The sequence below is a fragment of the Tamandua tetradactyla genome, chromosome 2 (genome assembly GCF_023851605.1).
Source record: "Tamandua tetradactyla isolate mTamTet1 chromosome 2, mTamTet1.pri, whole genome shotgun sequence".
Classification (NCBI taxonomy): Eukaryota; Metazoa; Chordata; class Mammalia; order Pilosa; family Myrmecophagidae; genus Tamandua; species Tamandua tetradactyla.
In genome coordinates, this window is record NC_135328.1 from 78,632,720 (window position 1) to 78,655,067 (window position 22,348).

At 37.2% G+C, this 22,348-nt stretch overlaps 1 protein-coding gene across 2 annotated transcripts in view; it reads right to left on the reverse strand.

Annotated features, from left to right (window-relative positions):
- ADAMTSL1 (ADAMTS like 1) overlaps positions 1-22,348 on the reverse strand; it is a 998,876-nt gene that overhangs the window by 407,595 nt on the left and 568,933 nt on the right. Inside the window, exon 1 of one of the 2 annotated variants that reach the window (XM_077148080.1) lies at positions 4,006-4,181. The exons of the other annotated variant lie outside the window; for it this stretch is intronic. Coding sequence (XP_077004195.1) covers positions 4,006-4,068 — 63 coding nt within the window. The 5' untranslated portion in view covers positions 4,069-4,181. Of the gene's footprint in view, positions 1-4,005; positions 4,182-22,348 lie in introns of those variants that run through there. 2 annotated transcript variants of the gene reach the window in all.

Below are 22,348 nucleotides of genomic sequence, written 5' to 3' on the forward strand. Positions count from 1 at the left end.
GAGATTTCAAATAGAGATGAGAGGTCATTCTGGAGGTTACTCTCATGTGTATCCAAGCCCCAACCAACAGTGTTCTTGAAAACCCTAAAAAATATTGTGGTCTTTATATAAGGTTCTATAAAGTTTTGCCAATTAAATTTATTTTTCTGAGACTTAAAGCCTCCATATTGTTCCTATGTAAGATAAGCCCTGAAATGCAGAACTACCAGTCTCTCCAAGAACAGCAACCAGTTTCATTCCTCTACTGTATAATGGCAGTGCCCCTTTTCAGCATGAAGTTAGCACAGTCATGACCCAGATATCCCTCAAGATTGAGGTGATTATCAAATGAGAGGGGAATTGAAACTGAAAATCGAGGATTTAGGGAATGATTATGATTACTGAATCAGTATATAGATGATTTATTTTTACTTTCTTAGTATATTAGAATGGCCAAAAGGAAATGCCTGAAATTGCTGAATTGTAATCTAGTTGTCTTGATTTTTGATAATGACCATATAACTGTACAGCCTTTATCTTGTTCCCTTATAATTGTAAAAACCTTGTGACTGACCCTTACTTGGATCTATTTTATCTGCTTTTTCAACTTCAGAGTTGCCTATTATCATATTAAGGACACCATTTTCTTAAAAACCTTCTGTGACTAAGCATGCCATCAATCTGTGCATGCTCAATAATTAGATAACCTCTAATTACATTACACAATGTACAACCATTGTGTACATTACCCTAAAACCTGCCATCTTTTGATACTATAAAACTACCAGAATTATTGCAGTTCAGGGAGACAAATTTTTAGGATGACACACCATCTGATCTCCTGCTTTGTGCCTAGCAGTAAACTCTCTCTTTGAAGCCCTGGTGTCTCAAGAATTGGTTATTTGAGCACATCAAGGAGAGAACCCACTGCTTTTGATCAGTATTGTCCAGAGGGAAAACAAAGTCTACAAGGAATTCACTTTGTATGGAAGTATGGTGTTATCCTAAAATAGATACAAAAGAGTCAGGGACCTCATCCTCTCAGGAGAATTATTTCAAGGGGAAAGGACTTAGACAAAACTTAGGGTGAATCACATTCGATATTTAGACACATTCAAGAAACCAGTCATGATACAGATGATTATGCAATCAAAGAAATGAAGGAAATTTTGAAGTAGAATCTGGGCTTTCTCCTAAATAAACAGAATGTTTTAAAGGGAACTTTAGAAACTGCTTAAATTAAGAGCAGACAGAATCTTGTAATATGTGAAAGGATTACAGGTGTAAAAAAGCCACCCAATTCAAATTTCTCTACGTAAACTGAATGTTGAGCTGCAGTGTCACTTTCAGTTCTAAGTCAACTACCAATCAGGGCAAAGGCCACTTTTTCTTAAACCAATAATTTAATTTTGGCTACAAAGCTAAAGGCGAATGTTAATGAGCAAGTGTCCAGCTTGTTGTTCCTATCTTTTATGGCCAATATTATACAAAAAGTGCAAATATCTCAAACAAAGAGTACAGACCAATCTACACCATTGCTACCATCTCTGCTAAACAATTTACAACCATAGTCCTAAGCAATACTTGGGAAAGTATTGGGATAAGAAAGTATGAGATAAAAAATGAAATGAAATGAGACCCTGCAAAGGGATGTGTCTAAGCACTCCCAGTCAGTCCTCTTTCCTTTCTAGCTTAGCTCTCAGATTCCCAATACATAGCAAGTATTTTCACTCTGTTATGAACCTTAAGTTTCAAATATGAGCATTTTCCCTTATCTGTAAAATGGGTTTAGAAAGGCATTATTTCAAGAGTTATTGGAAGGATTCATTGTAATGTTTTTCAACAACCAGCCTGGTGTATGACACGTTCAGACACACTACATTGCAGCTATTTTGTGCTGTTATGACCCTGCAAAGGGATGTGTCTAAGCACTCCCAGTCAGTCCTCTTTCCTTTCTAGCTTAGCTCTCAGATTCCCAATTCATTTAAATAACAGGCACAAAACAAACCTGGGTTTCATTTCATTTTTTTTTTTTTTTTTTTTTTTTTTAGGGAAGGAAAGACAGAGAGAAGGAAGGAAGGATGGAAGGAAGGAAGGGAGGAAGAAAGGGAAACATCTTTAAACATTTTCTTGTTTTATTGTATTTTGTTTGTTTGTTACATGGGCTGGGGCCGGGAATCGAACCGAGGTCCTCCGGCATAGCAGGCAAGCACTTTGCCCGCTGAGCCACCGCGGCCCGCCCTCATTTCATTTTTTATCTCATAATACAACCGTAAATTAAACATAATATGCTTGAGTTCTGAAATAAGCAAATGTTCCATATTTCTATATAAGTCTAATTTTGCATGATCTAATAGATATATGAATACTAAGGATCTCAAAAATGGCTATAATGCATATACCAAATGGATAACACAACAATCTATTTCTGAATGGGAACATTTTACTAAAGTGTAATGAGATCATACTTCCACAAGAAAATATCAAATAAACTTATGTGTACTGGTAATTTGCTTTTTGATGCAATATAATATGAAAATAACACACATGTTTAAAAAAAATCACAAAGAAGGGAAAAAAGAGACAAACTAATGGAGTACACAAGTAACATATCCCATATGGAAAAAATGAGACACCTTTCATAAATTGCCTGTTCCACAAGTCACTAAGCACAACTAAACATTCTGCTTTATATACTCTTCAGAACAGCTAAAATTTACAGTTCATTCATGGTTAAAATTCAACCTGCCTTTTAGTGAAAAATGGAACCTATATTGTATTTCTACATTTACAGCATTTGTAATGCAGCATTACGATTTCTTGGCTACAACGATGTAAATTATTATGGAGTGAGAAGGTACAAAATATTTAATCACTGATTACTCTCTTTAATGAATTCTCCTGGAGTTTCTCAATTTGTACCAAATGGTTTGCTTTCCTTCTTCATATTTTAGTGAGATCAAATTTGTTAGATTCTAATCAGAATTCAACATTCCTTCACCATGAATGAACCAAGGCAACCTATATTTTCGTTGCATTTTTACCTTGTTACTTGCCTTGTTACATTCTGAGGAAGTTTTGGCTTGCAATAAATATGACAGGGAGAGCTATAATCACGTTTGTTTGGAACCAATGAGTCCAAATTTTGGAATCAAACATTCAGATGAGGTTTACTAAGCTGCTTGCCCAGAGCTCTCTGGTTTAAAAAAATGTGCATTGCTATTAATATTTGAGTGTAGATTTTTTTGGACAGTAAATGTTCATTTTCTGCCCATAAAATCAAATATGAGTCACAATGGAACATTTACTTTGAGTAAAAAATGCCGTGTGTGTTGATGTTCAAGCATCTTATCACTGTGATTGTAGAAAGCAGCCGTACAAAAAGTCTTCATATTTTTTTTTCTTCAAAAGTAGATCTGAGATCAAAGACCATAATCCTCAATTCATAAATACTAGCATTAACTTGTATCCATAAATGACTTGCAGTAATTATAAGCTATAATCTGGGTTGGCTGCAAAGAGGCTCTCATTCCCTCTTTACCTTATTTCTTAGGCACATGTGCATAGAGAGAGAAAAAATACTCATTACAGGCAGTGGGGGAAAGTCCCTCGCAGCCGATCCTTCAAAAAATTCCAAGTGCACCAGTGAGTGAGTTTGATTTCAGGATGTCTAGTATCCAAATTCCATGCATACACACTACCATTTATACGGTCCTTTGCTCACAAACTCTATGCAGTTAGATCCCAAAGTTCACATCTCAGAATTATAATACCTGCAACTAATTTCAGAAAGTCTCGCAGACTTTGTTTTGCTTGGGAAGTGGGGGTTAAAGTTCTGGATGGAGCTTTTTTGGTTTGTTTTTAAACGCATGTAAATTATTTTACCTGAAATTTTAAGATAAAGATACATACACGTTCACCAAAACACACAACACACATACTTATACAAATGCACATACAGAAAACACCCCAACAGCACCCAGACTAACTAGCAATAGCGAAGTATTGAAATGAAAAGGCATTTACCAGGAGCAGCAAAGCCAGAAAGAGGAATGGTGTGCCAGGAGTTGCCCGACGGCAGCATTCCATGCTTGGATCCTTGCCGGAATCCGAATCGGACACTGAATAAGCTGCTAAGTGCTCCTCTGCCTGCTGTCACATCCAGTACTGGTGCTAACACTCCAGCCCTGCCTATCAGCTTCCATCAGCCCTGCTCACATTTCCTGACCGAGGGGTGGGTGAGTGGATTGGGGAGGGGGGGGGTAAGCTGAATGGAATCTCTCTTGGAGCAGGCAGCCAGCCAATCAGGCTCCTGCTAATCAGACATGCTGAATAACAAAGCCGGGGGACAGAGAAAGTGTAACAGTGTGAGCAAAAAAGGGGGAAAAGAACGAAAAAGAAAGGAGAGTGCGCGGCAGAGGGAGAAGAGAAGTGCAAAAGATACAGAACTGCAAACGATGAAACAAAGCCCTGTACTTTTTAAGTAACCTGGTTAGTTCTTTGTGAGATACATTTCTGTTTGCCATTTGCCTTTGCTGATGCCTGTTGCTTTGTAAAGTACAGTAGCTCCCTGTGACTCTGTATTGTTCCATTCAGGAGAGAAATTTAATCCCTGTCAATATATAACATATGCCATAAAGGGAAAGAACCATAGACAAAAACTGATTTAACGTGCCCTTTAAACGTGTTCTGTACCACTGCTTTATTCCTCTTCTATTAAGTACCTCTTTATTTTCCCCCTTGACTTGGCAAAGGGAGACAACTTTTTGAAAGTTCTTCATAACCTAAGCAGTGACACATGTTATTTTGCGTATTAATGACTTGATCTGAAAAAAAAAAGTTGCTTCTTTGTAAAGTGACAATTTGAAACATCCAAGGTTTACTAATTCTTAAGGTATAATTAGAAATTTAGATCCCCTAGTTTAAAAAGAATCCTTTAACAAAGACTTTGGGATGGGAGTGGGGCCGAAATTTGGAACTGAGGAACAGGCTGATTTTTGACATACTGCCAACTCTCAACTATCTGCCTTAGCAGGGGGAGGAAAAAAAAGTATGTATTTAAATCCACAGTTAATTCCAAAGCCTTCTTTTAACCAACAGCTTCAGGCTCCTCCTCACCCATGTCTTGAATCAGACCTGGTATAATGCAGCAGGAAAGGGTGAACTGAGTTTTACCTCCTTTTCCCTTCCACTATTGCAAAGGTTTGGATGGGTTGACCTCAGAGGTCCAGGGTTGCACTGGAGGAACTGCTAACGAACGGTGAAATGATGACAAGACCACTAACACAGCAAAGAGAAGGTCAGGAAGTTTCTAAACCCGGTTAATCCGCTAGCAAGCAAGATTTGGCTCTACTAGGGGAGGATTTTATTACGGTTTTAGAATAGTGTCAAGTGTCAAACAAGGCCGTCTTTCCCCTTATCTGCTGAGGAGATCACTGAGTTTCTGAAAGAATGACATTGTAAACTTGGTTTTACATTTCCATAGGTGTGTTAGCAGGAAGTTTTTCTTCTTTGCAGATCTTCTAATAGCCTAAAAATACATATAATGGAGGTAGAAGGCATTTAGAATTAACGTTCTTTCTTTTCATTATTAAAAAGTACTGACAAGAGGTATGAAATACACAAATATGGAAAACCTGATCAAGCCATAATAGGCATGTGAATACAGGCAGATCTGCCTATAAACATGCCTGCAATATTGCTTCTCAAAAGGGTGAGGAAAAGCAGGTTGTTCCTCTTCAGATTACTTACTCTACATGGTATATCAATTAAAGACAGAAGAGCTATAAAAATCCTATTTTCAACCTGTTAGGAAAGCCAGGACAAAGATTCATCCTTCTCTTTAGTACTAACTATGTAGACCTAGGAAAACGGATAGCACAAATCTCTAACAATGAGACCCTTTTCTTGAAATACATTTCTCTCTTTCAGAAATATTTGTTTTATACATCTCTCAAGGACTTTCAGGCTAAAGAGTAATCACAGGTAGCTGTAAAAATGCTTGCTATTATCTGAAATCCTCATCATATTTTAAAAAACTGATTGATGGAAATAAACTCTCATCCATAAAGCTATATTATATAACTCTCCTTTACACATTTGAGCCTTCAGCTGCAGGGTTTTCACCTATTTTAGCTAAAGAGTTCCAACTAGTTCTATAAAATGGAATATTTTACCTAAGACCCCTTCCTCCCTCTTCCACACACAAATGCTGCTTGTTAGGAAGATCCAGAGAGAAGAGGTAGTAGGAGAAGGGATAGTAGCAGCTCTACAAAAGATACCATTTATCATGGGATAGAAAAAAGAATTGGGATGATCAGAAAATAACTGGTAGCCATTTGTATTCTAGATTCCTTTCTCCTTTGGTAATAATTTCTGTCTACATGTTTTGAGTCAGAGATTTCTTTGAGGTAGATGTTAATGTACAGCCAGCTGGTCACTTCAATGAAGTCACAGGAAAGCCTGTTAAATCAAGTCCTTCTTCATCTGTGGACTACCTGGAGGATGCCTGCTTTTCTGGGCTCTGCTCGAAGCATTTCCTTCCCTGTTGGAGATGCCCAGATAAACTGGGAAAAGCAATTGCATAAGCAAGTGTTAAACAGTGCAGGGTCAACTCTAAGTTTACTCTAACTTCAGGAAAAGGAGAACAAAATTCAAGGTGGGCTGGGGAGGTTAAGGAAATTTTTCAGACGCAGCTAATTTTAATCATTGCCAGTGTTTATGTGATATCCCTAGAGTTTACAAAGCAATTTGATACCCATAAGCTCATGTGACCTCTATACCTACTCCATGAAGTTGGTAAAGTATTAGCCTCATTGTATATATGTGGAAACTGAGGCTTAGAGAAGTGATTTGCCTGAAACTCCACTGGTTAGAATGAGCCCTTGAATCAGGGTCCTCCAATTTAAATCCATTCTGATCCATCCATATATATATATGGTAATACTGGTTGAGGGGGATGTTTATAATGAAGGTAAAGGAGCAGAAAGCTACCCAGGTTTTATTATGGGTATATGTTACCTGACAATGGAAAATATTTTAGTCTATGGCTTCTGTGTTTCTCAACTTCTTCATTTCTGAAACCTTTTTCAGTGCTGATGTAATCAGGACTCATACTAACGGCAGCTTGGGAAAGGCCTCTTATGGCATCTGAGCAGGGCGTTGGCTGGGTTCCTTTTTTCCTCTTCAGGTATCTAAATTAAAGCCGTCTGCAAGTGTGTCTGAGTGGCAGCAACTGCAGAAGCCGCAGCAGCAGTAACACTGGTTACCGGCTCCACGCACGATATATTAGGTGAAATGAAAGCAGAAGCAAAAGAGAGTGTCAGGGCTGTCTGAAGCATCATTCCAAATGGTATGGATTTGACAATACTTAATTTAAAAAACACCAGCTTGGACAGGAGCAAGCTGTTAACATTCAATGTGCTTTATGGCAGGAAAGAGTGAGCTAAACTTTCGGAATTTCTCTCCCTGGGGAGGATGCCTTACAATTTTTGCTCAGGAGCCACCTGTCTCTTCCTTGAGGCTAAGCGCCTCACTTGGCACCCCAGCTGTGGGAACGGATGGAGGGCCCTGGGTCTCCTGGAAAGAACTCAGCATGGGGAACTGTGAAGAGCTGGGAGGACCTGATCTTCCTTAGAGAGATGATTCCAAAAGCGCCTGAAACTCACTTTCCTCACCGGACTGTGATGGAGTTGTTTGATTTCCCTGGCTAATTATGAAAAATAAGAGGAAAATTAAGCGAGGGTGAATGAGACAAAAGTTCAGGAAGTGGACTCCTATTCTCAGGGGCAGAGCTGGAATTGCAGCACAAGTCCGTAATTTTCCAATTCAACTGGTGTCCACTTAACACCAAAAATTAGAGCGTAAGCTGCAATTTTCAAAGCACCTTTCATGCATGATCTAATGTGTTATGAGCAGCTCTATAAGATAGAGAGTGGCTATTATCCCCCAATTTACAGATGAGGAAACTGGTGTTCTTAGACCGTAAGTGGGATAATCCAAGTTACTTAGTAGCAGGTGGGAATTGTGGGGCTCTCTCCGAGGTCATTTGACTTCTCCCTGCACTCCAGTCTGAAAAGTTTGGTGAAAATAGCTACATTCACTGAGAGCATCTCAGGTGCCAGGCTCTGTTGTAAATATCTATATTTTTTATTTCATGTAATCTTTTCAAGTATCCTATGAGGTGGGTATTTATTTTTCGCACGGGCAGGCATTGGGAAATGAACCTGGGTCTCCGGCATGGCAGGTGAGAACTCTGTCTGCTGAGCCCCTGTGACCTGCCCGAGGTGAGTACTTTTATTATTTCCGGTGATGGTGTTATGATGAATTAGTCACCCACATTCATCTTTTCTAGTTTACCTTTCTAAAATACAGAGGCCAGAAATCTAGAAACGACACTTTCCAGACTCCCTTGCAGCTAGGGTACTGGATGTGATTTAGATTTGGCCACCTGGAAGCACAACTGTAAGATTTGGGAGGTGGAGGAAAGCAGAGACCACATTTTGTTCTTTCTGCCTCTAAAAATGTCTACAAAGAAGTGTGGTTTGTCTGCAAATATGCTAACCAGTTGCTGGTTTTGAGGGTATCAAGAGTCAGGCATGAGGTGCGCATTTTATTTGCTGAATCTGAGAAGGAGGGCTTAGCTCTCATATTCCTTGCAGATCTTTTACAAACAGTTCCTGGTTGTAGAAGAGGCAGCAGCTCCCATGCTGATCTGCTTTTGCAGAGAAACGTTGGAATCATTTCTGAAAGCTCAAAACGAAGTCTTTTTCTTTAGTGATTCAAATTTTCCACTTGTTCCTGAGTACCCTGTAATAAATCACTTTCTGCTTAAATTAACTAGAGTAACTCTGCAACAGAATCCCGATTGATACATCTCCTTTAGAGAGGAGGAAACTGAGGCACAGAGAGTTAAAGAACTTGTCCAAGATCACAACCCCAGGGAATAAGGACTAAGGGCTGAGTGCTAAACTCTAGAACCACTAGGCACACTTCCTCTTTAGAGGGCAAAGGGCACAGGAGTTCAGAGAAGGGAGAGGTCACTGCTGGTTTGGGGAGTCAGTGAGGGGTTTAGTGAAAGCAATGGAAATTGAACAGATATGCCACAGAAACTTTCAGGTGATGAAAAGAAAGAGGGGAAAGGCTTTGTGGGTGAGAACAGAGCAGGGAGAGAGAAGGGAGGAAGGTGGGAGGCCCAAGCTTTTACTCAACCAGGCTCAGCACCCCGGAGGCAAGCTCCCTTGTCCTTTCTTCTTAAGCTTCAAGCCCCCGTTCAAATCTCATCTCTTTCCTAAAGCTTTTCCCTATCATACCCTCTACAGTGCTACTGTTTTCTTTAAGTTCAAATAGCATTTATAGTTAGTTACAATCCATTTGGTAAAGACTTTATAACACTAACAGTTAAAGAACAGGTCTAGAAAAAATGTGAGTGTATGTGAGAAACCAGTCTCTCTCTATTGTCATCACCACCATCATCACTGTGGTCATGATTATCACCAAAATCTAAATCTCCATCAAGGTTTCTGCCCTTAGTAACCCAATGCAACGTGCTGCTTAAGGGCAGAAAACATGTTTTTACATTCTCTGTCACACTGTCTCCCTCTTTCCCCAAAGTGCCTGCCTGGCACTGCATGTTACAAATGGAAGCAACTAAACTAATTTTTAATTTTGGTTTACTTTATCTATAGCTGCCTCAACCGCTAAGGACCTCAGCTCATATTTCCTTCTATATCCTACAATGCTTAATTCAGAGCTTCTCACATTATAGGTACTTAGTTAACATCTGTGACCTCACTGGGCAGCAGAGAGGAAATCTGGAGGCTGCTTGGCGTAGTGGAAAGGACCCAGATTTGGGAGTCAGACATTTCCGACTCTAGCTATTCGGCTTATTACCAGGAGGGCTTCAGGGAAATAAATTGCTGAAACTCTCTGAGCCCAGGTTTTTGTTTTTCAGTCTGTTAAATGACAAGAATAATGTCCACACGATGGGTCTGTAACTGGCATCGAGTGAGCATAGTGTATGGCTCAGATCCCGATATAAAGTAGGAGATCAATAAATTGACTACTCTAGGTGGCCAATATACAGATGTCCACTGTACAAGTCTCTCAACTTTCCTGGGTGTTTGGAATTTTTCCTAATAAAATTTTGGGAAAAATATAAATCATTATCATTATTTAGATTCTAATTCTGGGACCTCCCACATCTCACAGCAGAGCACTGAACTGAATTGGGAGGATGGAGTTATTCAGCCCTCTCAAACCTGAGGTCTTTGTTTCTCCTTTTTTCTACATTGCTGAAATTATGTCATGAGCTTCAGAGGTTATAGAGTTAGGTTTCAACACACACTTATTGAGCACCTACTATGTGCAAGGCATAACAGCGAATTCTGGCAACAAAAAAACTGTCTTTTACAGCCTTTTTGACACAGAGAGACATTGATTTAATCGCTAAGATTTGAATTATGGTTGTAATATTCATATATTAAACGCAAGTATAATACATAAATCCAAGGCCCTTGATTTCTAGTTCAGAACTATTTCCATGACATCATCTTTCACAGATAAAATAATTATACCAGAGCCAGACAATAAGGTGAAGGGCTGTTAACAGATTTATAGACAATATAGAGAGAGTGGGAATGACATGCAAAAGTCAAATTCCTCAGCTTGGCCATCCAGGACCTCCCTGATCTGCTTCCAGTCTTGTCTCTCATTCTATAATCCCAGAATAACAGAAGACCATGCTCCAGACCAATGGAAATGCCTGATATTATTCAAATGACTCCAAGCCCTTCTACCTTGTATTTTCATTCAGCCTGTCTCTTCCTTCCATCTCTGATTTTCTTACATTCTTTTTATCCTTCAAGGTGTAGCACAAATGTCAGCTCTGCCATAAAGTCTTCCCTAACTTAAAATATATATATATATAAATTTATCTCTAGCTGCCTCAACTCCGAAGGACCTTATATATATATATATAGATATATAAACCTTTTTCCTTCTTGTATTTATTTGATGGGATCCTTATAATATTCATATATACTTGAATATATTATTTACATATTATAGATATAAGGCCCTTTTTTATTGGAAAGAGTCTTCCTCTTTGTTTTTTAATTACCATTATTGTTCTTTTTTTTTGTTTGCATGGTCAGGCACCCGGAATCGAAGCCAGGTCTCCAGCATGGCAGGTGAGAACTCTGCCACTGAGCCATCGTGGTCTGCCCACCATTATTGTTATTTTTACTAGTTTTTATTGTGTTGAAGTTTTAAATTTTTCTAGGAACTGTTGATTATTTTCATTTCTGATGTATTCTGCTATTTCAAGTTTTAGAAGGTTATCTTTTCCCAGTGGCAGTAAATATTTTTAGAATTTTGTAATTTGGCATTTTAACATATAATTGCTTAACCACTTAAGTATCAAATGGTAATTGTTCCTTTTCTGTACTCCCACAGGTTTTCAGCCAGCCGTTTATGGGGACTTTTCACATGCCACCCGGTGTGTAGTTAGAGTACATCTTTCTCTTTCAACTTAATTGTAAATTCTGTTAGGGTAAATATCAAAATTATGAAATCTTATATTCACTAACAGAACAAAGTATAGTACCTTATACATAATTGGCATTAAATAAATGTTTGTTAAATTAATATGTGAGTTAATTAATTTTTGGCCACAGAAATGTGAATGGGAAAACAGAAAAGCAAGAGGTAAAAATAGCAAGCACGATAATTACGACAGAAAAGATGGTCTGAGACTGAGAAAGACTGAGAAAAAATGTAGATTAAAATTGGAATAAAGTTTGAAGATCAGAAAAGCAATTAAAGCATGGAAAATCAGAGTACTCCTCCTTCAGAATAAAACAGATCATTCTGCAGTTTCAATTTTATTCTCATTATGCTGGTTATATTTTCTAACACCAGCTAGTTTAATGGTTTCTTTATTAAGTTAGAAAAATGATCTCATCTTACAATTATAATTGTTATAAAAAATATGGAAAACTATCAAATAATGAAATACAGAAAAAGAACCTAAACCTTAAAATTATTTATAGTATGGTATACTTTTTAAGTTTCCCCAAAGGACACAGAGTTTTTGGGTAAGCTAGATATTTCATCTTTCCTACTCAGTGGCCTTTCGGAGACTTTCATTAAGGAATTTGGAACTTGGTATGTGTGGCAAAAAGGCGGGTGGCGAGGGGAAGGACATAGAAAATTGAATACAAGCCAACAACAACAAAAGCACTGCCACATATGCAAGTGTCCTGAGGGAAAATTATGGGGTGCAGTTGGGAGACACATGGGCAAAAGAATCTAGAGATATATCTTTTTTTACATGTGTACTTCACAGAAGTTAAAACCCAAAGTTTGTTTCCCAGCACAGAAACTAGTAGTTATGGAATGTGCAGGGTTCCCATGATAAAGGCCAGGAACCTTCCTCCTCAGATGTGACTGACAGTCAATCATAAGAGCTTTTGGGAAGCAGCTTGGGGGTATACAGTCCTAGCCTTGAGATTTCCCACATTTAAGGCAAGTGAGCAAAGAGAGCAATCTGCTGTGTGTGAGCTGAGCACACTCCTGGGAAGAATACCAGTGGGGGCACGTCTTAGATGTGCAAAATAAAGAGGCAGCAATGTCAGCGGCATGCCGTGACTGATGGTTTTGCTGTGGTCTGCTCTGAAGGTCAAGGTCCATCCTTGTCCAAATGGTCACACAGACCTAACTTTTGGTTTTGTTTACCTGTATTTCCTTTGCTCCTCTTACCTGCTCCCTCTATATCCCCCATTCCTCAGTTTTCTGTCTCTTGGACTAGAAATTTCTATATCTCTTGACATAGAAATGCCCTTGTCTAACTCAGGATGACCTCACAAGTAGAATGTTTACTGTATTATGTGCATTTTCTTTTCTCTCAAAACTTTGGTTTTTAAACTCCAGCCTGTATTTTAAGGAAACCAATTTAATAACAACAACAACAAATACTAATATGCATGTGGAAGAAATATTAGCTGTCTCCTGACATCTGTTATTCTGTTTCTTCTTTGGTATCACACATACATAGCCTCTCAGAATAGAGACATTTCTTTGGCTTTCTTGCAACTATGTGTGATTATGTGACAAAGTTATCACTAAGGGAATATAAGTGGAAGTGGTGTGTGCAATTCCAGGTAAGTGTCCTCAAAGAGGGGAGGCATACCCTGTTTCCCCCTTTTCTCCTTTTTGTGACTAGAATGATGATGAAAATGCTGGAGCCGCCAATTTGGACAAGGAGGTCACCTTGGAGTGGATATTTTGGAAAACCACAACAATCCTGGGCTGCCTCCCTGCAGACTTGTATGAGAGAGAGCAATGTACCGACCACGACTCTGATGTTTTAAAGGAAAATATGGGTGGCAGGACCATGAAAAACCTTTAAACAAATAGTCCAAGCTCTGTCTACCCTCAGAACGTTACAAGTCTGGCACATTTCATACTGGCCTCCTGCAGAATTGCCTTAGTAGATCTATGAAAAACAATACGCTAGAGGCTTTGACTAATGGTTAAGGTAGGAGCATCTATATATGGAATACTCCTGATATTTTGTAAAATTATCTAGGAAATTGTGCTTATGTAGCTCAATTATATAAGAACTCCTATGGCAAATTCTGAGAATACATATGACAGGCTGGTATGTATTATTTATTAGATAATGGACTATACAACTGCCTAAATTTCTGTCTTTGCTTTGCTACTAGGAAGCTCAGAACAAAAATTTGTGCTCAACAGCTAAATCTTTTCTCAGTCTGTGGTTTCAAAAAATGTTCTCACCCTTTCTATCTGGATTTTAATATTTTATTCCATATAAATGGCTCAGTGTTTTTTTGCATTAAAACTTTACTCTAAACAACTCCTCAATTTGTTTGGAAGAAGACAGGGAATAAACATACAAAAAACCCCAAACATTGTGGTTATGAAATAGGAGCTTGTTTTAAAGCTGAGAATAAAGGAGATAGTGGAATCAGAGAGTGATTTCATGCTAGTGACAGTACTGGTTTTCTTTATCCTTATGGTGACTAAACTATTTTTTTGCTACCCCTCATGATTTATTAAACTCTCCGAGACTACCTTACACTTTCAAAGGTTCACAACATTATCTTTCGTTATTTGATGAACTTTTAAAATTATTTATTTATTTAATATTATTAATTTAATTATTTTTTCTTATATATTACTTCCATTAGAATAATGACATTCAAGTGGAAAAAATAGTCCTTGTGTAATCAAATTTAATATCTTAGTAGAATTCATATAACAGTACTACAATTTCATCTGTATAGGTTCCATTAATTAAATCTCTGAGTTAGTAGAAATGATTTTTCTCTGCAACCTATTATTGCAGATGACTTATGTGGGAGAGGAGTTGGAGACATCCTCGGTCAGCCTACATACACGACAGTGCACCATTTGCATTTAGTTCTGGTTGGCTCAGCTGCTCAGAACCGCAAGTTAATGAAGCTTGGGGTCATGAGGACGCTTTGCACTCACTACTTAGATATATTATTGGTCAAGAAGACTGGGAAAGAGAATTTATGGAACAACTGAAGGTCATTACTACCATCACAAGAAACGAAAAGGAGAAGAAATTGCTCAAACATTACATCGTAAGCCTTGAAAGCAGTGTCTGTGTCCTGTTTGTTTCCATTTGGCATAGCTGCCTGGCATGTAATAGGAGCCTAAAAAGAAGTTGGTTGAATAAAAAAAAAGACATATACTTTACCAGTGCTAAGTCAAGAATGTCACTTTCCCTCAAAAAGGGCAAGACTATTAGGGAAGTATTTCTCTGGACTAAGTTTTTACAACTTAGAGATGTGTAGGAGGCTAAGCTCCCAGGGCTTTTGCCCTCACTCTTCCTGCTTCCAAGAAAACTCCCTCCTTCCTGCCACTTTTCTAATGATTAAATCCTAATGGTTCCTCTGGTCTCAGCTTAAAATTTCCTTCCTTAGAGAGGCTTTCCTAGATCTGCCTATCTAAATTGGCCTTTGCTTTATTTACTTTCAATGCTTCATACACAGGACTCATCATAGCTAAAAGTTACATATTTATTTGCATTGGCAATTATATTTATTTGTGTCATCCCATATTTAATGTCTCTCTCACCCATTAGATTGTAAGCTCCATGGGAGCAGGGACCACGCGGGTTCTGTTCATCACTGAATCCTCATGTCTGGCACAGGTCTACCACATAGGAGGTGTCCAATAAACATTTGTTGAATGAATAAATTAATTTCTACACAAAACTCTTCAAAAACATTGGAAATATTTAATTTCGTAAGCTGGGCGGTGGATACTGGGCATTAAATTATTTTAAAAATACTTTACACACACATACAGACATATATATACATACCTATAATATATGGACCTTAAGTATAAATGCACAAGACTTTATATATTTACATACCTACCTATCTACCAGTCTACTTACATATCTTTGTATATGCATATATCTTTATTTATAAATATATTTATATTTATTTATTTCCCAACTGCTACTCTATATGGACCAGGAAAGCAAAATATCATTTTCTAGTGTCTGTTCCATTTCCTGACGGCTTCCTCAAAGACCACTATTGTGCTTCAGCATCTTGTTTTATTTCTCGACTACTCTCACTCCTGAGGTCTGTCTAGGAAGTTTAAGTTAAGAAGCGTATTGATTTGTAAGAGAATACAATTTTGTTCTTCCATTAAATTTTATTCTGGCATAGCAGTTTAATAATGGAAAAGACTGGGTAGATTTTTTTTAAAGACTCATATACATTATAAATCTGATATATTATAAAATTTGATACTGATATTAATTTAAATCTGTACATTTTATACATTATGTTTTTAATATTCAAGTAAGATTTATTTTGCTTGTTCTTCAATCATACAGCTTCTTCCATTATCAATATTACCTTTGGAGATGAGGTATGGAAATCCAATCAAGATTTATTTTTAAAGTTACATTTATTAAACATTAGATAGGACATGTATTTATTCTTCCTTCCAAAATTACAACGTTTAGAGATCTTTAAATGGCCAATGTTATAACTCCCATATCAATAAAATACTTTTCCGAATAGTAGCAAATGCAATATGTGGTACCATTTTCTTTGGGATTCTATAATTTCCCCTCTTCTTTTGGAGGGATGATTTCCATTAAAACATGGGTTTGCTCAGGGTAGTATATCATAGATGGGAATGTCATCCACTGGGCATGTTTTAGCAGAAGAGGTTTGCTGTGTGAACTTGAAAGTGTTGTCTTGAAGTCTCCTTGTGGACACCCCAGTGCAGCATTTTCACAGCTCTGTTTAAGGAAGAACTTACTTTGCCAAAGTATGATAGCCATGAGAGATAGTACTCTGGTGTAAAACTTGCATGCACACCTAGTAAAATTTGGAAATTAAATTCTCTCTGCTTCAGATTTCATTTTTTCCCCTATTAAATCAGAGTACTACACAGGCATCACAAAATCTGTCATAAATAATCCTTCACAACCGTCTGCTTTGCTTTCGAATGTCCTGGACTCTTTCCAGCCATAAAACCTGGATCTACTTTTACCACTGAAGAGAATAGTCCCCGTTGGTTAGGGCTGAAAAAGTTTCAATTGAAAAGGAACTTGCCGTTCAAGCAGTTACTCTGCATGTTGCATCTTTTATAACAAACAAACCGGGCTTTCACCGGGGAAATGGTCAAGCCCTTGAAAATCCTGACAAGATGTATAAAGAATGTATGTTGTTTATTTATTATTTTAAAAAATTTTCCATTGTGCTCTCCTTGGAAATGTAATATGATATATATTTTTGCCAAGAATAGGGTGTGGTTGCTCAGCGGCTTAGCTGATCATGAAATATCATGCTTAAGACTTGAGTCAGAACATCAAAACAATGCAGTTGTGGAATCAGCGTGCCAACAGTTTTCCCAATTCTGCTAGATTCAACTCTGTTTGAGGTGGAAGCACTAGTAGGTTTTCTCGTTACTATGTCTAGGCATGACTCAGATGACATTCCTGGCCAATCTTGAATTTTATATGCACTTGCTTCTTCACCTGAGGATAATTTCCGCCCTGTAGCCTACCTTCCTCTTACGTTCCTGCTATTCCTTTCTTCCCTCCCTACTTCTCTGCTCACTGTTGTTGGTTATTATTGTTATTTTGGGTAGGTTAAAACTGAACAAGAATAACCATACTTAGGAATTGCTCTCATCAAACCTAATGAGCTCACAACATATAAAATAACATAATGAATCTAACTTCTTGAAGACTTGTCTCCTCAGTTCTGTTGGAGTTTTGGGTATCAACTTTTGTAATAGTTTTCATAGTTCAATAATTAGGAGTTCGATTAAGCCATACAGATTGTTTCTCTACTTTATATAAGTTCCATGAGCACAGAGAATTGTTCTTTCTTGTTCACTTCTGTCACTCAGTACCTAGAATAGGGCTTGAATTCAACAAATATTTATTGAATTACTGAATAAATTAACTAGTGAGGTAGAGTCCCAAAGTTCAATAGAAGACTTAAAATCAATTAGTCTGGGTCCATGCCAAGAAACTAGGACCCAGAATAGTTGAACAAATATGTCCAATGAAACACCAATAAAGTCTGAACAGTGTAAAACAAAGGACCCACTGTTTATGATGTGTTGTTTCCTGGATAACATATTTGTGACACAAAATACAAGCATTCTATATTTCACTAGAATATAAGCAGCTCAAAAGTAGATATGAGATTTTCAACAAATACTTGTTGGATATCTGAATAATTGAAAATCCATGCTCATGGGACTACTGTCGCATGCAGATGTGTGGCTTACGAATATAGGATGTCCACAATTCAGTTATGTCCACTTCTAAAAAACAGAGCTACGATATCAATTTTCCCCCTCTTAAAATCTATTAAAGTAGAAAACTAAACTTATCCCTATATGCTTTCTGGGTACATAAAAAGTTCTGTTTGTTCCAAACATACCTGTTAGTGGAAGCAAATAGCGTTGTTTAAATACTTTTGATAAGGGAGCAAGACTCATGCTTTGCAATCTGCAGGACATATACAGGAATATTTTTGTTATAAAATCAAAGGTCCTAGATTAGATTTGCTAAAGTCCCTTCTAGCTCTAAAATTTTATGACTCTTCCCATGGGGGAAATAATATCTTTATAACTCACTCAGAATTTTCATTGTCATTGGACAGAGACTCCCAACTGATTCTGCATCTTCTGGCTCAAATCTTGTTCGTGCTGCATTAAGCCTGGAAAAAGCCTTTTCTGAGGATGCTCTGGAAATCTTGTGAAATAAGCCAATGCGAGCCTGTCATGAGCCAGAGTTGGGTCTAGGAGTTTGATGCCCTAATAATGGAAGATACTCACCGAAGGTCATGGGTAGTGAGAGCAAAACTGGGCTAAGTGCTCAGCTCTCACGTCCGCCCTTCTGAGGAATGGCTGGATCGCTCCTCAATGGTGGGTAGCAATAAACTAATGGGTCATGAATCAACTTAGTGTGAGCATCTAGCATTGAAAATGTAAGAAATGAAAGAATTAGTTCAGAGTGGAACAGGATATACTGAAAGTATCTCACATAGTAAGGTTAAATATTATTGGATGAAATTTTTATTTCAGTGGTATGTGTATGTTTAGGTGTGTGCATACTACGTCACCATGTAAAATGAATTACGAATTTCTTCCTATGAGACATGTCTGGCAAAGCTTGAGAACTATTGGTTTAAGATCTCATAGGCATCCCAGGCAACGGTAGAAAAGGGGCAGGGTTCTATTCTACTTCATTATTAGGGATACAAATCTCTGCTTCTAAGCAAAGAAATTTAAATCTCTTAAATGACCTAAAGAAGATAAAACATATTATTGAAGAGAAAACTTAACACTTAGAAGGCAAAGGCCCTTTATGGATAATAGCATAACTTTCTGAATCTTACTCCTTCCCTATACCTGTATTTCTGGGGTTTCATGCATTGATCAACTTCCTCCCTTTCAACCAAACACAATTTCTTATAAATCTTTCACAAATCTCTTCAGTGATCCTTAATCTGATCTAAAGCAAAAATAATTTCCAAGCAGGTTTTTTTTTTGTATGCCACCTGGAACATTATTATTATTATTATTATTATTATTATTATTATTATTATTATTATTATTATTATTATTATTTTGAGGATATATAGGGGATAAAAACAAAAACTAACATTGATATTCAAAATGAAGGATAAATATTGTATAATCTTACTGATATGAAGTAATTAGAATAAGCAAATTCATAGTCAGAAACTAGAATATAGGTTACCACGAGATGGGATGGGGTAGGGTTGGGGAGTTAATGTGCTTAAACTGTATAGGGTTTCTAGTTGGTAGAAACTGATAGAAAAGTTTTGGTAGTAATGCACAATATTATGAGCATAATTAACAGCACTGAATTATATATTTGTGTTTAAAATGGAAATTTTAAGTTGTAGAATACTAGAATAAAAAATTAAAAAACAGAAAACAACAACCATAGGACTGTATAACACAGATAAGGGAACCTAATGTAAACCATGAGCTATGGGTAATAGTATAATCATAATAACATCTTCATCAGTTGTAACAAATATACCATACCAATGCAAGATATTAATGATGGAGGGAAGATGTATGGGAACTCTGTATTTCCTGCATTATTATTTTTTTGTAAACCTATGATTTTTCTAATTAAAAAATTTTTAAAAAGAAGCAGCATAAAAGTATATACGGTGTGAATGGAAAGGTTTCTTTACACCAAAGATAAAGAGCACAAATCGATCCATTGATTCTGAACACCACAAGCAGAGCTCACTTGTGGCCCCAATCTCTTCCATCTAATGGATTTGACTGGAGACATGGGTACATCCCCTATCAGTGCCTGGCAGTGGGTAGATGTCACTTATACTTAAGAAAGATCATGCATGAGTTAGAACCGACAGAGGCCAGCCAAGGGAGTTCATAGAAGCATAATATGCATACAGAAAAGTGCAACTAGGAAGTTCTCCATCCTAAAGAGAAAAAAAAGCCACTATAGCTTTCTCCAACTCCTCTTTTTCCTTTAGCACCCTATATTTCTATCGAAGGGATTTCTCAGTAACCACAGAGATTTCTGGAATATGGTGAGGGGATGTTCTAATAGTGGTAAAACTTCATATAGAGATTCTTCTCATTTATGTTTATAAAACCCATTTTTTTCTGTAATTTGATTTTACTTTAACTATTTCTCTTCTCTTTTATTTATCAAAATATTTTTCTTTGTGTTTTAAAACCTCAAAGTTAGGTTAATTATTGGGCAGTCTGCAACACTCTAGAATAACACAGAATGATGCATATAAAGTACATGGAAAAGTGGAAGCTCTTCATAAGGACATGGAGTTAAAGGGTTCTGACGTGTGGGATGACAAAGTGATAACTGGGGGGGATAAAACAGCTCCTTTAAAAGGCAAAAAGTAAATAATTTTGCTGAGGGCCTAGCATATGTCAGAGACTGTTCTAGATAATATAGGAATGGATGAGACAGCCAGATAAGACCCCTGATTTAGCAGTGCTTATATTCTAGTTGGTGGAGAGAGGTAAGAAAAAAAGTGAAACAAATAAATGAATAGGGTAATTCAGATGGTGGGAGGTGCTATGAGGAAAATAAAGTAGGGGTGACCTCATGGTGGCATTGATGTGCAAATTGAGATCCAGGTGGTCACTGAGGGAGGGGACCTTTGAGATAAGGTCTAAATGAATAAGAAGGAGCTAGCCACAGTTTTCAGGGAGATTACCTCAAGCACTAGTATTTAATTAGTCTTTAAATTTGCCTACTTGCAAAACCATCCAGGTGGTCAAAGTTATTTCATACAAGCCTATGTTAAATGGATCTATTAGGCCTTCAGGGAAGGGCCTCCATTTATAATTGCACAGACCGTGATTGACAGCCCTGGAGTTATAGAACCAGCACCCCTAAATAAGACAGTTAGCAACCTTGGTAGCTCTGCTTTAGAAATTTCTACTTCAACATCCCCAAGAGAAAACCTAGTTGGACCAAGCACTCCAATGTATATTTCACTGATGAAATACACAGTAACATGCCATCTGGGGATTTCCAACCTGGAAGGAGAAGAGTGCAGGGTGTCCCCCTGCAAATCCCCAAGCTCTCAACCTGATTAGTTATGCAAGGCTCGCAAAACATCAAGACCACTTCTGTAGAACTTTGCTAGAGTCTAAGGAATAATCTCAAAGGAGCATGGAAACCTTGAAGACTATTCAGAGGAAGTCAACAAAGATGATTAAGAGTTGAGTAATGGGACCTCTGAGAAAAGGTATAGCCAAACTGGAATTACTTAGCTAGGATTATTTATCTTGCTGAGGACACATCCAAGGCGCGGCTTAATATGGCCTTCAAGAATATGAAAGGTAATGACTAACTGTGCTTCACGACCTCAAAGGAGAGAAAAAATTGAAATGGGAGGACTTCTAGTTAGAGATAAGAATTTTTGGATTACAAAGAATCCAAAAACAGAACAAGTTACCCAGCAAACATATTAGACCTCCTTATTTAAATTTTAAAACAGGTCTATTAACTTAAGATACTAGAATTTCTTCTCCATAGATGGCCTTTGTGATCCTTGCCAAGTTCAATGAAAAATTTTGTGTGCACACATGTACACTGTTTTTCTGGGAAGAGGATTGGCAACTTTTATTAGATTGGGTTCATTCCTAAAAACATTTAAAAATTACTGCTTTAAAAAATGGGTTTTATTTTCACCTGTTTAGATCCATTGAATGGCACTTTGGTCTAAGAAGGGTGGACTAGATGCCCTTTCGAGTTTGTCTAGCATCTGATGAACTACTTAAGAGACTTTAAGAACTACATAATATATAGTTGCTCTAAAGATTTTTTTTTTTTTAGTTTATGGACTTAATATTAGGTTTAAATAGTTTTTAATTGAAAAATTACATTTAAGTGAAGAATGTATTTATGTATATACACAGGAATACCTGTTATAAAACTAGTAGTACATGTACTTGTGTGGAATAGTACAAGCTTAAAAAACTTTTGCAACATATGAGAAAGGTATTTTGTGGAATATTTAAAACATATGGTTTTTGTTTGCATTTCTTCCAAATGTTTGAGAAAAGTGAACAACTTGTACCTGTATACAATCGTGACTATGAATGCACTATTCTGTTTTAACAAAAAATGTATTTATAAGCAAGCATTAAACACTGAAAGAAATCATAATGTTAATAAGTAGGAGGCTATCATATTCCATATTAAATTTCTCAGACCTAAAGCTTACTTTGCAATGAACAGTAATTTTAACTTGATGGATTAAACAGTTTTCAATGCAGTATAAAT